The 15,679-nt window shown below is 42.5% G+C and overlaps 1 protein-coding gene across 8 annotated transcripts in view; it reads right to left on the bottom strand.

Annotated features, from left to right (window-relative positions):
* LOC119382861 (ecdysone-induced protein 74EF) overlaps positions 1 to 15,679 on the bottom strand; it is a 266,794-nt gene that overhangs the window by 137,926 nt on the left and 113,189 nt on the right. For 7 of the 8 annotated variants that reach the window (XM_037650744.2, XM_037650747.2, XM_037650739.2 and 4 more), the window contains 2 exons: positions 10,579 to 10,714; positions 3,754 to 3,828 (listed from right to left, as the gene is read on the bottom strand). In XM_037650744.2, coding sequence (XP_037506672.1) covers positions 3,754 to 3,828; positions 10,579 to 10,714 — 211 coding nt within the window. The remainder of the gene's footprint in view (positions 1 to 3,753; positions 3,829 to 10,578; positions 10,715 to 15,679) is intronic. The other variant, XM_037650748.2, reaches the window with a different exon arrangement.

Here is a 15,679-nt window from a genome sequence, read left to right on the forward strand (position 1 = left end):
GAACAGCAAGCTGCCCTGCAGTCACAGTCCTAACATAGGGCTCGCATATGAAATCTGCTGTTTCAGTTGTAACGAATTGGTGCATAAATTCCTGAACCTCCACAAATTTATAAGAAAACAATGAATTCAAGTGCAGTTGTTAGTATAATGCTGCTTTCATTAAGGGGGTACTTTCACATCTCGCAGACATCTCATTTCTGGCAAGGACTGTATTTGAGTTGGGCTTTGAGCCCACTTCATTAATGGCTATCAGCACTAGCTTTTATAAAGCCATTTCTTGTGTCCCCACTCAGGCAGAGATGGGGAAAAAAAGCATTCAGGTGATTTGCTCAGCTAGGGCAGCAGCTTGGTCTGTTCACTAAGCCGCGATTGAAGACTTCAGTGACAAGTGCTGAGCAGTGTAATCGTAGCATAGCATCTAAGCACTCAAAGCTCAGCCCTAAGGCTGCTGCACTAGCTAGCCACAACGCAGGTTAAATTTCTAGCCCCTGACGGCCAAGTTTCAGTATGGAAAAAATGCAAAAATGCCCCTGTACTTAGATTTACGTGCATTTTAAAGAATTCCAGGTGGTCAAAATTATTGTGTAGTTCCACACTACCGTGTGGCTTATGATCATGGCATGTAAAACACCAAAATTTAATGCTGATTCTATACAGCGGCATTGACAAATATAATCAAGCAGAAGTTAGGAAAACGAAGCATCTCTGCAATTCTTTCAGCATGGACAGCCACTCAGTTTATTTATTAAGTCCCGATTAATAAGTGGTAAACAAGTGGGTGACTAATCATAGTGTAGCATTAGGACAGTGGCTGTTAAAAGGCCCCAAACTACTGAAATTGCTCTTGAGAATGAGTTAAAACTTTGCGATTGTGCCTGAAATCAACCAGCGAATAGTGCGCTTCTACTATCTTCTGGGTAAAACATGCGAGGCCAGTCAACACGCAAGTGAAAACGGGCAAAATCGACAACTTCAACACCCTCTCATTCCTCCAGTAGTTGAAAACGGGCAAAATCGACAACTTCAACACGCTCTCATTCCTCCAGTAGTTGCCACCATCACATAGCTTTCTCAGCAGGTACTGGTAGTTTCTAGAACTTATAGGGTCCAACAACCCATAGGACATGTCAACTTAATTTTGTTGGTCACAAGCAACATCTTGAACAAAATGTGCCTGTTGGTAATGGAAGGACCTGTAAACCAGTCGGCTGGGATGGATGTCCAGGTATTCTCATATTCACCTACCAATCAACACACTTCTCTAGAGTCAGTGCAGGCAGCTCAATCCTTAGCAAAGTTCACGCAGCATCCTTCTTTCCGGCGGTCGATACAGACAGTCTGATCACTGATATTTGATGTAGCAAGTATGGCAACCCCGATCTAGCATATCAAGCATGCTGTCCCGATGAAGTCTGAACTATCTAGAGCATCTTCTGCGCGATTGCAATTCAAAATGCCTGGTGATTCTGTTTCAATAAATGGCAAGAAATCTGCCTTTGCTTTAAGAAGCAAAATTTTTCCCACATTATCACTCTAGAAGGCGATGCTGAAGGCATCTCACATGGCATCTTTCCTGCATCTGAGCTTGCAAGTAAACATGCTTTTCTGCTGCTGAAGCACGCCTGCGTTTCTATAAAAGTAATTGAAGTCAGGAAAAAATTTCCTAGTCTAGTAAGAAATTATCTAGCATTTTAAAATGAGTTGACAAACATCATACCTGTGGCATGTTGATGTCAGCGATGCATCTTGGTTGGTTTCTGTCATTTTGTGCCGTGTTTTGCACACCATACCAAATTATGCTTCAATGGGTGAATGTATCGTTCATGTTGCCAATAATTTGTCGTGTAAGAGTGCAGTTAAAATCAGCGGTCTCATTTCAGTTAGGCATTTGCTGAACTTTCCTCTTGATGTTCGTAGCCTTTCAGCTTCTTGTACTTTTATAGTATGGAGTTACCGACAACCATACCCAAGTTAACCAATGGGATATGCTTTGCTTGAAAACAGATGCCACTTTTACTGCTGCAATTTGCAAAATCTTGGACAGAAATCCGAAAACTATTTGCTTAAGAAAAATTGTGCTACCTACCTTTCATAATGCCCTTGAATCCTACCATACGAAATATAATTCATCAGGCATAAATTACGTGATAACATCAGTAAAATTAGATACTTTTGTAGCAAGAAGCTGTTATATTTCATATGCTGTAATCTAGGTGGGATTGACTTGAAGAAGCTAATGAATTACGCAGCTGCCACTCTGAAACAGCACTGATTATCTCACGAGTAGTGGTAAGCAATTAGCTCATCAACAGTTTTTAACACGTAGGTTATGATACACATGTACTAACCATCTTGAATAGCTTTGCTAATATAGCTCAACTGCCACTCAGCATCATTATAACAAATGTCGGCATACTGAATTACTGTTAAATTTTGGCGCCTCTTGTAACATGATGGTTGCTTTCAGATGTTAAGCACTAAAACAATTTAATCTTTATTGCTAATTTCTATCAACACTCGGCAGGTTCTTCTTGTTTGTGAAACTTGAGGTTTCTGATAATTTATTGTTCAATGTGCCAGTCACCTGAATTTCAGTAAAGGTTTTTTGCGCTGCAAAATATGTCAACACAATGCTGGTGCAAGCATTTCTGCAGTAAGGGTTTTGGCGCTTGTGCTTTAAGGAATGCACTAGTGTATGCGTATAGAGGAAGTATTTAGGAGCAATCCTAATGTTAGATATGGTGATGCTGTGATCAAGAGTTATGCTCTACAGATGCCTTAAATTGGTTGTTCTCACAAAATATTTCAGCTCTCAAAGAGTTCCTAGTTCATGTGTTGATCTGGCCAGTGCCACAAAACTAGCTACCTTACACAACATCTTTAATTGCTTCAGTTACCTCGTAGTGGTTTTTCTAAATGTTTCTTCAACAGTGACACCAGTTGTCAAGTTTTTGTCGGTGGAAAAAATCTTACATTTAAAGTAGCGTGGAATTTGTGCATCTTAAAGGGGTACTGACACAAAAGTTTTGGCCTCGCGTTTTTTTGCTGCAATATGTTGCTGGGGGCCTGTTAGTCATAACACGGCACATCGTTTGCTGCAGCGCGCGACAGATAATTAATTACAGGCTCCTCATTACCGACCAGTGTCAGTTTCGGTTTCAAAAACGACATGCCTCTGGGTGCAACTATCACCACCTAGCGGGTGCAGCGCTCGACAGATCAGCACGCAGAACTGTGACGCACTTCCGCACGGTTTGCGAGCAGCCGCCGAGAAGTAGGCTGCTGGAGCAAACGTGGCAAAAAAACATGGCGGCTATGTCGATCGCTCACGCAAACTTCAAAATTCATTTAAAATAACTTCCAAGCTATATTCGCTGCTGGTATTTTGCAGATTATATATATGCATGTTCTCCGGAATCGATCCCGCAGGCTATCTCGGCCGCGAAATATTGTGTCAGTACCCCTTTAAGATGTCATCAGCATTGCCAATCACCTTTACACTTTTTCAGTTGCTATGTACGGTATGTGGTATTCAATGTATGAATGCTGCCATATATATATTTTTTTCTAATGGGCGCTTGGAAGCAACTTTGTGAAAAGACATTATTCTTTAAACAGCGCAATCACTAGGTGCTTTGTGCAACACATTCGAACTTTCTGTATGCACCTGCACACATATTTTCACTGCTGACTACTAAATGACTGTCGAAGACTATTCATTTAGGTTAATAACAAAATGAAAACACTACTTACATGAGGTGATCTCGTATGATGCTGCCTTAGTTCCAGCTCTGTAGTACGCAGGAGCCCTTCCGTCTTTTCGTACATCTAACCGTAAATGACCACAGAAGTTTATAGAACACCACACTGGTGTAGGACGCTTTTACTTATTTATTTATTTATTGTTCTTATTTACTGCTGTTATATTTAGGAAGTCTGCATGGAATTTGGCACATGCATTGCATATATTATAATTGCAGAAATGTTGCGCAAACCTTGATTTGTAACATACACTAGCCAAGCAGATACATTATTCACCTTTTGATGGCTTCCATGTTCAAGAAACTTTTGTAGTTACTATCTGTGCGTTCAGCTGCAGTATGATGAAAAGGCCTCTGCTTTCAGTGCCGACTCTGTGAGTACTGTGTGACCCTGATATAGAATGAGATATCCTATGCATGTTCTACCAATGTAGGGACTTCCTTCTCCGACAGTTAAGCACAATCGTCACCACATTCCAAATGATTAGAATTTGAGTTACTCTGACGTGCCTTGCAAACGAGTCATGTCTGTGCTCCTCAGTATATGCGGTGGTTTTTCTCTAACACATTTATGCCGGAATAAAATACATCTGCATCAACCTGAAGGCATCACCATTATACAAGTGCCGTACAACATTTGATTGGATTGCTGTCTTAAAAAATAGAGCACGATGCACATAAGAACATGAATGATTACGTAATGAAACAAATTTCCCAAGACGAAAGAAAGCAAACCACAAGGCACACTTGTGCAGTTCATCATATAGTTTAGTGACAAGAAAATGCTGCTACATCGTTTATACAACAGACTCACCTTGATCGCTTCACCCCAACAAAAGCCTGCAATCGCCACCTATCGCTGCATGACCACCATCAGCAGATACAAGAAATATCTAGTATGCTCCGTTTGGCAGAACAAGATGTAAAATCGCGACGCTGTTTTTTATTCAATCGCTGTCGAAGCATGTATCCTGTGTCTCCTCTTGCACAGTGATCGTCTTCTGTGTTTGGCAAGATGTTGCTACAGAGTATTGGTTGTCATTCAAACAGCTCCCGTTGCAGCAGAATGCATCCTGTAGGGCAATGATCCCATGCATAATGAAGAACAGTTTACTCTATCCGAGTATCATCTCTGCTGGAGCCATTATGATGTTGCAGGAGCTTCGATGGCCTTGCAGGCCGCAGTTGATTGACATTAGTTGATGCCGTTGGTCTCCTGAAGGACTTATCTTCAGCAGTATCCTGAGTGCTTGACATTCTCTTGCTTTCTCATCAATGGCAATGCTATTTCGTGAGAAAATGTAAAAAATGCCACCGTTGTCTGGAGGAGCCTAATATAAATTCATATTCGAGACGCATGATGGCATAGCTCGTTTGTTGAGCTATGCCATGCGTTCCCAACGCTGTGGGCGACTTGTGTTATCTTTTCATAGCTTTCTAGCGATAAACACCTTGTCATGTCGTTTCTGTTGGCATATCGCCCATCGTTGGGCTAACATAGTTTTCTAGTGGATTTCATTGACTTGCTGTGTATTCGCAATGTCCTTTGGTGAGTTGCAGAGCCCCTTTTCAAAGTTGCTTGCGATGAATGAAAAATACATTCCATGCTATAAACACACCGACTGGCCCCCTAAAGAGCCTTAACGAATTTCAGTCACAACCAGGACATATCAGAACGCATTCAGTTTACAGGTTGCTTTGAATTTTGTGCTTGCAGCCTTCTCCCCATAAATTACTCAGGCTGTGCAAAGCAAAAACATGAAACCTTTGAAGTATATGATTCGTTGGCATACAACCTTCAGCAGCTTTTAATTATAATGCCTTCCTGCCTCTGGTCATTAGCTTACCAGACTAATGCCAAAGGTTACTATGTCAAATTTGAGACTGTCGGATGCATAAGTACAGAAGGCATAAGATTATAAGCCAAATGTTCTGGACTTTGCTTATGAGTAATGATGAGTGCTCTCCATATTGTTGATTGGCTGAAATAGAGCATGCATGCACCGACAGGTTGCTGCACATTATTTTCTTCAGTATTTTATAGTTGTTTCTATACCTGGTGCTGTAATAACACGTTAAAGAGACACCAAAGAGGAATGCTAGATTAGTTCAGACCGTTTTTTTTTTTTCTTAGTAGTATGTTCCAGCTGATTTTATAGAAAAATATGTTATACTGAAGAAAATGCACGCCAAGCTTTCCTTTATAGAATTTCTTGCTGCTACTAAAGTGCTGATCTCTCAGCCTTACATAGTACATTTTGGATTGTTTTGCTGTATTTGGGTTGTTCCGTCGCAAAATATATCCTCAAAGCTTGCAAGTGAGACTTTTCTGGAATGTAATACAATGCTTCATTACCAAAAACAATGAAATGGTCACTACAAGATGCTGTCGCAATGTATGATGTTATGGTGAACTGCTGTGGGAACTTCTGTGCAGTGTAACCTCCCCTTTCTGATTTTCACCTCTTTTCCCTCTTATAAAGGCCTCCCGCAAGGTAAGGAAGGTTGCCAAGCAAGTGCTGAAGCATAATTTACCTAACCCATATATGCCCAGTGTCCTACATGTAGGACGCTTCTTCGATGTAATTTAAGACTGGAGCCATTTATAGCAAATGAAGCAGGTGTCTGCCGAAACATGTGCTATAGCCTACACATTGCTTGCCCTTAATATTACCACGTACGGACTACTACATCTGAGCAAACGTGTCTTCTGTACGGTAGAGGCCCTGGAGCAGAGGATAGCCTAAGTTATGACGCTTTCGTTTTTCGTTTTCTTCAAATTATTGCAAAAATCCCACCATTCTACCATACGTGCTAAAAGTAGTTTGGTAACAGTGACCATACTATTGCCCGTAATTGCATATACACAACTTGAGCTCAGTACCACGAGACAAAAGCTCTGTGCAAAAATCGCTGCAATACTGTGTTGCACTTACATGACAGTAAATAAATATTTTGTGCGTTTTATTGAGGGCACAAATCCTCTATTCATGAATAAAAATATTTGTTTGCTCAATTTTTCCGAGTTTGGGCATATATGGGTTAATATTCATTTCAGTGTCTCTTTAAGTTCATGATTACAGCACACAGCTGTCATGCCTCCTGTTGTTCATTACCACAGTGTCTTTCAACTGTGGTGTTTAAAATATGTGTCGTATCCTGTGTCTGTCTAGCCCCGATGATGCCAGCTTGCACCATAGAAAACTGTAATTCAATTATTGTGGTAGAAAGTACAGACAATATGTGATATGTTCTTCACTTCTTGCCTGCAGCCACTACCATAAATTCAAATGTAAACAAGAATCCTGTTAAGCAAGGAACACCTATTAAGCAGTGATGTGGGGAGTGTGACGTGCAGTATGGTTTCGAACTGTAATGCATTACTGGATGCATGTCTTGGAGTCTAAATTAAATCATGTTTAAAAACACAGTCGTACTTATAAATGCAATTATAAAGTACAATCCAGTTTTTTTTTCAATATGTCCACATTTGAATTTATGCTGGTAGTACATCTCTTGGAGCAGTGCACAGTGAAAGCCGATATGAAAGGGAGCACTCTATTTATATTCATGACTGCCTATGTTGGCTGTTTACAGTGAACAAAGTCGGCAAATAATGAACCTGTGGAGGTAGTTCAGATGGGCAGAGACAAACTATGACCGTACGGCATTAATAAAATGTAAATTTTCGGAATCTGTCAATTCGCGTACAGCGAAAATGAGACACGTGCATTCGTGGTGTGCACGTACATGTGCCAGTGAGCGAAGCATGTGCTGGCATCGGCAATGAAATTTTCGACCTTGGACAATATCATGTGTGACCTTGGCTCCAAATAGGCAAAGAAATGCTTTGCATTTAAAAGAAAAAAAGCACACGGGAGGCAAGCACTCTGACAGGAGGGAGGCTCAGCAAGTATGTAAGAGTAAAGACTTATCCACACCCGCGACTAGCACCAGTTACACGACCAAGTTAGTCGCAAAGTGACTGGTCGCAAATGGTTACAGAGCGACTGCTTTGTCCCAGTCACTCGCTGCTAGATTTTTCAGTCGTGCCACTGAAGCTGCAAAGCTCTGGACCAATCACATGTGCAGGAACAGCACGTCAGCTTACTTAACGGAACAATGGCAATGCGAGCTATATGCCAGCAGACATGAATTCTGTGTGGTGACGAATATAAGTCACATGTAGGTGTGAACATCAGTCGCCTTGAGTCACTTTTTGGTCACCAGTCGCAAATGGTTGCAAGTGTGGGTGAGCGTTAAGTAGGGTTGCCACCTGTCCAGTTTTAGGCCAGCCCGGCCAGTTTCTTAGATAGCGGGCCGGTTGTCGGTTTGCACTGGCCGCCATTGGTAGTTTTTTTTTTGTCATAATATCGCGATAATTTTTTTTGACGTTTTATAAGTGTCCGTTCAACAACTACGACGGTAAATATTTATCGTCAATCACCAAAACTCTTACGCTATTAGTCAACCACTTTCTAGGATCCCTTCAAGTGCAGCGATCATTGGAATAGAGCATATTATTGCGCGTGTATGGTACATGGATATCCGACATTTTTGTGACATATGCACTCTATACATTTTAACATTCCTTTGTGTTTAAAATGCCACTGGCTTGTTGGATTCAGATGCAAAGAAGAGCTTTTTATGGACGAAGTATTGCGGTTCCTTTTCAGTGCAGCACATTCAGAGCAACAAGCGAAGCGACATTCCAATCACGGGCATTTTTATACCAGCAGTTAGACTAGTTGGTTAGCTCAGTGTGCTGTTTTTGTTTGCGCAATAGGTTTATTCGGCTCAAGGAAAGCAATGTTACATTAAATGGCACTGCATGCCGAAAACTTGACATAGTGTCTATTGTTCAACATTAATTTAACCTCCTGTTAACCCATTTCATCCCCACCACCATGTCGAAGGGCCGTGTTTTTTTTTTCGGAAAAAGGTGGCAACTTTAGCGTTAAAGTCGAAGTCAAACTACCGTAGTAACCGTTGCTTAAGGGGAGATGCGGGTCGAAAAAAGCGAGTTTTTTCAAAAATTATCGATTTTTTTGTTTTCACCTATTTTGTTAAGTTTAGTATCTCTACTGTTCCGAAAATAAAAATCAATGTCGAGACTCAACTGGAAATGCGTTAAAATTGCGTCTAAAGAGCACAAGGTGGCTGTTAATCTTGACCAAAAGTGTGACGTCTTCTAGCGCCTCGCGGCCGATAATGCGCGGCCGCTCGCCATTGGGGATCACACGAGGAGATCTTCAAATAACCATGGTTTCCGCGCTACAGAAGCGCAAGAAATAATAAAGAAAGCATGCTTTTTGCCGCGCTTTTCAAGCGTTGCGACTGGCTTTTAAATCACGTGGTACGGATAGGGGACCGCCACTGGCCGTTGCACGCCTTGCGTGTTGTGAAGCCTGCTTGCAGGGTCCGTGTTTCATCGAGCTGCGCAGCTGAACGTTTCTCTCGCGTATTTATTTTCATCATGGACGAAGAGAACCGTAGCAAGCGCAGTCACCGGCCTGTGAAGTATCGATCGGTGAACAAATTTCGAGGACGCCGGCGCAAATCGAGGCCAAACACTGCCGAACGGCAAGTGCGTCTGCTGCCGCGAAGCCTAGCAACGGCGACGGCGATGCTTCCGACGAGTTTGCCGCGGCATTCAAGTATGTCATGGCCTCTCAAAGAGAAGATCGGACTCTTCGACGACGAAGAAAGATCACGGTAGAAAGAGTCTTCCTTGATCGCTGACATAACAGCATTGAACATCCTCATGATCGGTGCAGTGCGTCCAACGTGTCACCGTTCGGGAATACGCATCTGGGAACCAGTTTACAAACGCAAAGGCGTCGTTTCTGGAACTACAATGCGAGAACAGCGAGTGCCCCAAAAGTATTCTTTCGATGACGTATACGTTGCGGCGAGTTGCTCCGAGCGAGGAGGGCAGCGTAGGGGCGGCGAGTGACGGACCGATCGCAAGCAGAACCTACGGCAGCGGGAGCTCGCGCAATAGCTACTCTGCTCGAAAGAGCTGTGAAGGAGAAACTTGTGGCGCTGGCTCATTTTAGTGGCAGTGGCTACTAAAGAACAATTTACCTCTTTTGTGTGCAATTTTGATCGGATTTCGTTACCTGTTTCATAAATAAACATCCAATTTTAACTTTAAAATTCGTTTTTCTCAAAACACACTTTTTGGCAACTCTTTCAGCGTGCCCCTCTTGTTTTTGGTACTTCTGGTGCTCGGATCTGCATGAAATTTTGCCCAAAGTTTCTCTAAGGTGTGAGGAGTGCAGTTATCTCCCCCAAATTGCAATATTATTGATGCATATTAGAAAATTCGCAAGTAAACATTTACCGGGGTCGGTGTTATAATGGATTTCCCATGTCTGAATTTTTCACGTCTATCAAATATTTTCTATGCACTTTCTGGATAGTTTTCAGCACTCTACAGTTCAAATGGAACAATATGAGCCATTAAGTGGCAAAATGTATAGAAGTTTAAGGATCGAAACGGGGGCTAAAAGACCTATGTTTTACACATTTGTCATGGTGCAGAACAAAAAGTATGCAATTTACAAGAACACTAATTATATATTTGAAATCAGCATAAAAATCTCTACAAATACCCCAAGTTTCATTGCTCTAGGTTGAGTATTAAAAAAAAGTGTCTTCGACCCGCATCTCCTTTTAAGTACTGGTTGTGTGCTCCTTTTCATATTGGCGCACCCTGTACAGTTCACCATGCTTCCTAAAGTGTGTGTCGTTCCTTCAGCCAAAATTTCCGGCAAGCAAATGTTTGGCCCTCCCAGGAGACAGGCCGACTTACATGGGCTGAGTTGGGTCAAGCTTGGGCTGCCGATGTCCTGTGTACTGTCTGGAAGGTGAATAGTGGTGCTTGAATTTTGGCGCTCGCTCTTCACACACGATGCCTGACTTAACCCTGGCTCTACTTTCACAGTCACCTGCAAACCGTAAAATACAGAAATTCCAGGAATGAATCCATTCATTACACCTTAACATGAGCAAATGGCTGTCAAAGAGATTACAAAGAAGGCTTCAAATTGAAGCACATCACATAGTGTGTTGTATAAGTCAATAGTGCACCATTGTGACAGAGTACAGACCTTTAGCCCATTCTTAAGTGCACAAAAAGTAGAGAAGGTTGGAGGTTAGAAACTTTATCATTCCTCACATGCATAGGTGTGCGGTGAGCCCCTCAAATCATCTAAGGGGTGCGCCAAGTCTGCCTCATACCTTTACTCAGTTGGACTTGTTTAATGTTCAGGGTTATGGAGATTCAGGTTTTTGACAATAACGGCAGCCGAGGACCCCCGATGTTGCATTCCAAGGGGAGCTATTTTGTACACGTTCTGTGACAAAATGGTACAAAACATCACGAGAGGACAAGAGGGAGCAAACAGGCGAGCTGAGGGAATTCAGAGATGTTTTCAATGCATGAAGAAATACAGAATTATTATACCTGAACATCAATATTGGCAGGCATTGTTGTTCAAAGCTTGAAACTGAAGAGCGCGATGACTTTAACAATTTATTTGTGTTAATGTCTTGAGTGGGCGCTAGGTGATGTCGCAGTTGGACAAGTTGTTCGGTGGTGGGGGGCTGGTTGCGATTTTCGCAAAATATTGGCGCGGGATTGGAATGAGCCAGACACAAAGCAGGCTAATTTGATTCTCCAGCCCTAGCGCCTACATTGTGATCCAATCTATGTCGTCCAGAGACCGTTATTTATTCATTCTATCAAACGGAATGGTGCCTCCATCTACTCTGTGTCTGTTCTTTGCCAAAATGAATGACAGCACTGTGGTTTCCGGTTGCTACTCCCACGTCTGACCGTCAGAAGTGCCTCGACCAAACCTGTGTGGCTCCCTCCTGTCCTCTCGCGACGTTTCGTTCTGTTCTATCACAGAATGTGTACAAAATAAACTGCTTACTTCCAACCTTTACACCCAGAAAGCGAGGACCTAAGGCAGGCTGTTGTGAGAAGCACGTCATCGCTTCACCTTTATTCTTTCATCCATTGCAAGGCTTCTTTTCTTTCGGAGTCTACCAAAAAGGTGGGGGGGGGGGGGGGCAGAAGTGAACCTTGGCCACCCCTAATGGACAAGCCTGTGCACACCTATGCTCACATGAACTGCTGTAAGATAAGAGCTAACACATGTTTGAGGTTGGTTTCTTTAACACTTTTGTTAAGCATCTTGAAGTTCATTGAAATCGCACCTCCTTCCACTTTAATATCTGCATATAGGAGTTTAAAAAAGTTCACGATCAAGTAGGTTGTGGCATCACTTTTCTCAGGCAATTTGTTCATCAAAGACTTTGATGTGAAACTTGGCCTGAGTCCCTTTCAGTATTGCTGTCGGTCCAGTCTTGCTCGTCAATGAAACACACATAAGCAATGACTATAGGCATTGCTTATGGTCATGCTCCTTGGTACATGCTGTTGGTGAACGTGTCTGCTAATGAAGGGGTCACACTTTTCCCACCAACTTGCTTTTGAGCGTATCAACTACTGTCGACAAATGTGCCACAAGATTCTTTTTAAACTCATGGTTCGAATTGTGCAACAACAGCGATTGAGTGCAGGCCCGTAACCAGGACCCCCCCCCCCCTCGAAAATTTGGTGACACATGGGGTTTTATAGAAAATAAATAATGAAAATAGGCGTTTTTCTCAAATAGTCAAGGCTTTCAGCAAGTGCCCCCCCCCCCGAAAAAAATTCCTGGCTACGGGCCTGATTGAGTGGCCATACAGCAGCCAAAACACTGCACCTTGCACAACTTCTGCACAGAGTCATAGTGCATTGTTTCAATACCGCGTACTGATTACCTTCATTTTTACTGATTAAAAAATTAACAAAGCCTGAGTAGACACCTTCAGACTCACTTAGGTCACAATAGGCTGGTGCAGAAGGCACGTTGCTATTAGATTTTTTTTATTCTTGCATGTTCTGTTTTACCAAGCCACCTGTTTAAGGTAAAAGCAGCTCTTTGTCATCATAGATGAATTTACTATTATAGCTAAAATTAATTTCCTTTTAGTATTTCTTTCAATGCAGCTTGCAATGGCAGAATAGCTGTGGCTCCACATGGCATATGGAGGATGTAAGATGGGTGCATAAGTGCAATGAAAAAGTCATGCAGGGGCCACGAGTATCTTTTCCTTAAAGAAACACTAAAGAGGCTATAAGAAGGAATATGCTGGATGTTGGCAGCCCTCGTCCGACGCACTCTGTTTAGTAATATAGCATAGGTCGCCATTCTACAACTTTGAACATGCCTGCTAGATCTCTTTCTTTTTTGTATGTGTAATTTTTTGTTTCGGCATCACTTCAGCTGTTAGTTTAGCCAAAGTGATAACAAAATTGAACAATGCAGACTGGTGGGCTAGTCGGTCCTGCATATCTTGAGGTTTAGCACGCAGAAAAAGATGTAGGACGTCGCAAGATACAAGATCACCGCGTTATGTACTCAAGTCTATTGAGTTTTCTATTGTGTCAAGTCTATTGTGTTGTTGTTTTTGTGCACTAAACATCAAAATGTAACAGCAGATCCTTGCTTGAACAGTGTGAAGGAAATTAGTTTATCATTGTTGAAATCAAACATTTTAAAATGTACGAGCCGCAGCATGGCTTCATATCAAAGGTTGTGTCGTGCAAAGTGGACATGGTGGTTGTGCAGTATCACAAACCAAATGTTCATGCACCAGTCAGCCTAGTGTGCTGATCTCAAACCACAATGTGCTGGCTAAAGCCACACAGCTGTTGCCTGTACCACCGAAACGAGTCCTTGCCTTCCATCCTGTTCAATTCTTCACTGCAGTTCACCACTAGCTGGAGCATATTGTGTATGTAATTGGTAAAAGGTGCAAACGATGAAGGTACAGTCAACCACAGATGCCTTCCATCCTGTTCAATTCTTCACTGCAGTTCACCACTAGCTGGAGCATATTGTGTATGTAATTGGTAAAAGGTGCAAACGATGAAGGTACAGTCAACCACCAAGGTTTACAGGACACGATTTTCACGAGAAATAAGAATTCCTGCACCGTTAAGGCATGGAAATTCAGATTTAACAGATATTTGTTCAAGTGGCTAGGGCTATTACATACATAAGTCTTGAAATAGATGCTATGCGCCTTTGCTGTGCGAGAATCAAGGCTTTTTGTAATTTTTCTGTCCTCTAAAATTTTGTTGCCAACTGTTCGCAAGGAAGGCAGATGCATTCCTTACAAGTACAGTCAGTATCCGATATTTTTATTCCCTAGAGACCATGCAATTATGTGGAAACAAACAAACAAAAAAGAATGCTGGTGGTAAAATAAATATGAACACATGCCTTTTTACTGCTGTCAAGGGCTGAAGTAACAGTTACATTACAAATAGCTCTAAAAACCTGTCAGTACATTTATCGGGTGTCTCAGTGCTTGTACAGTGATATGAGACAACGGGTGAGCTAGCTGGAGTAATTAAGGAATTAAGGTTTCTTGACAGTGGCCTGTTTTTAATCTTGATATGCTTTACTGCAATACATTACACAGGCTGCTCCATATAACTCGGTCTTATTGCAGCAGAGATGACTATTGGAAACTGAAGCGGCTGCAAGTGGATCAGCAGTCGAGAGTTCTAATTCAGGGCTGCAAGATACCAACGTGGCGGTGGTAGTGGCTTTAATTGTTACCATTTCGGACCTGTATTCATGGCAGAATGCAAAAAAAAAAGATTTAACAGCGAAGTGTTTCAGCATCTTAAATTTCAGATGTCGTTATTCTTTAGCTCTATGGGGTACGTGGCGGTGATGCAAAAGTGTCTGAATTATCATAAATATTAATCATTGACTGGATCAGTGTTTGGACAGTGTTGCCAGTGCTTAGTCCGTCGTTGTCCTGTTGTTCGCGCTGTTTGTCGTTTTCTGTGGTGCGGTACCAACCAGCCAAAGAACTTGCATTCTTGATTCAGAGGGTCCCTTTTTTTTTGGTCACTTCTCCATATTTGTAAAATTTAGTGCCCTTCTGGTAGCTCACACCATCTCGCGTAAAATTCACTTCCGGCTTTTATAGAAGGAATTGCAACATTTCCTGCATCCACTACACTGAACTGGTGGCAGGTGTCAGAGGGTGCATGCACCATGTATCGACATCATCCGATTGATATAATGTTACCTCCGGTACATGCACTGTACCGCCCGAATGTATTTCTTTTCCTTTTTTTCACAGAAAGGACTGATGGACAAACATACGGGCAGACATAGAAAACCTCAAGCCTCTATCTGTAGCTGCAGTAAAATCGTAGGTTGTGGTCACGAGATGTTGCTAGCTGACACGTAGGTCGGACACCAGTCCGGTGCAGTGGTGACAAGCCACAGCACGGCCACCTTAGAGAAATCTGGTGAGATAATTGGGGAGAGAAGGCCAGAAGGCCTCAGTGTATTGTGAGAAAGGCAGCATCAGAGGACCACACTTATTAACACATTGAGTGCAGAGTGAAGGAGGAAAAAATTTGCAATATGGTGCAAGTCCATCTTGAGGCAACAGAGTCATTGTTTGGCTTGCCACAACTCCACCAATTTAAAGGGACACTAAAGGCAAATATTAAGTCAACGTTGATTGTTGAAATAGCGGTCCAGAAACCTCGTAGTGCTACTTTTATGCCAAGGAAGTGCTTATTTTGAAATAAAATCACGTTTTAGTGGTCCGCATCGCGTTAGCGCACTTCAAATCACCCGCCTGAAATTCGACTTTCATACGTCACTGCTGCCGTGCCCAACGTTGTCCGCCTTTACTGCGCGGCCGCCGACACAAGTAGCAGCAGAGCGAAAGTAGCGGGACCCACAGCAGCAACAACGGCCATCGAAGCCATCGAAGCTTGCCGCAGTCGCCGCAATGGATGTGAACGGAGAACTTGACAACGA

This window comes from Rhipicephalus sanguineus, chromosome 2, assembly GCF_013339695.2.
Source record: "Rhipicephalus sanguineus isolate Rsan-2018 chromosome 2, BIME_Rsan_1.4, whole genome shotgun sequence".
Classification (NCBI taxonomy): Eukaryota; Metazoa; Arthropoda; class Arachnida; order Ixodida; family Ixodidae; genus Rhipicephalus; species Rhipicephalus sanguineus.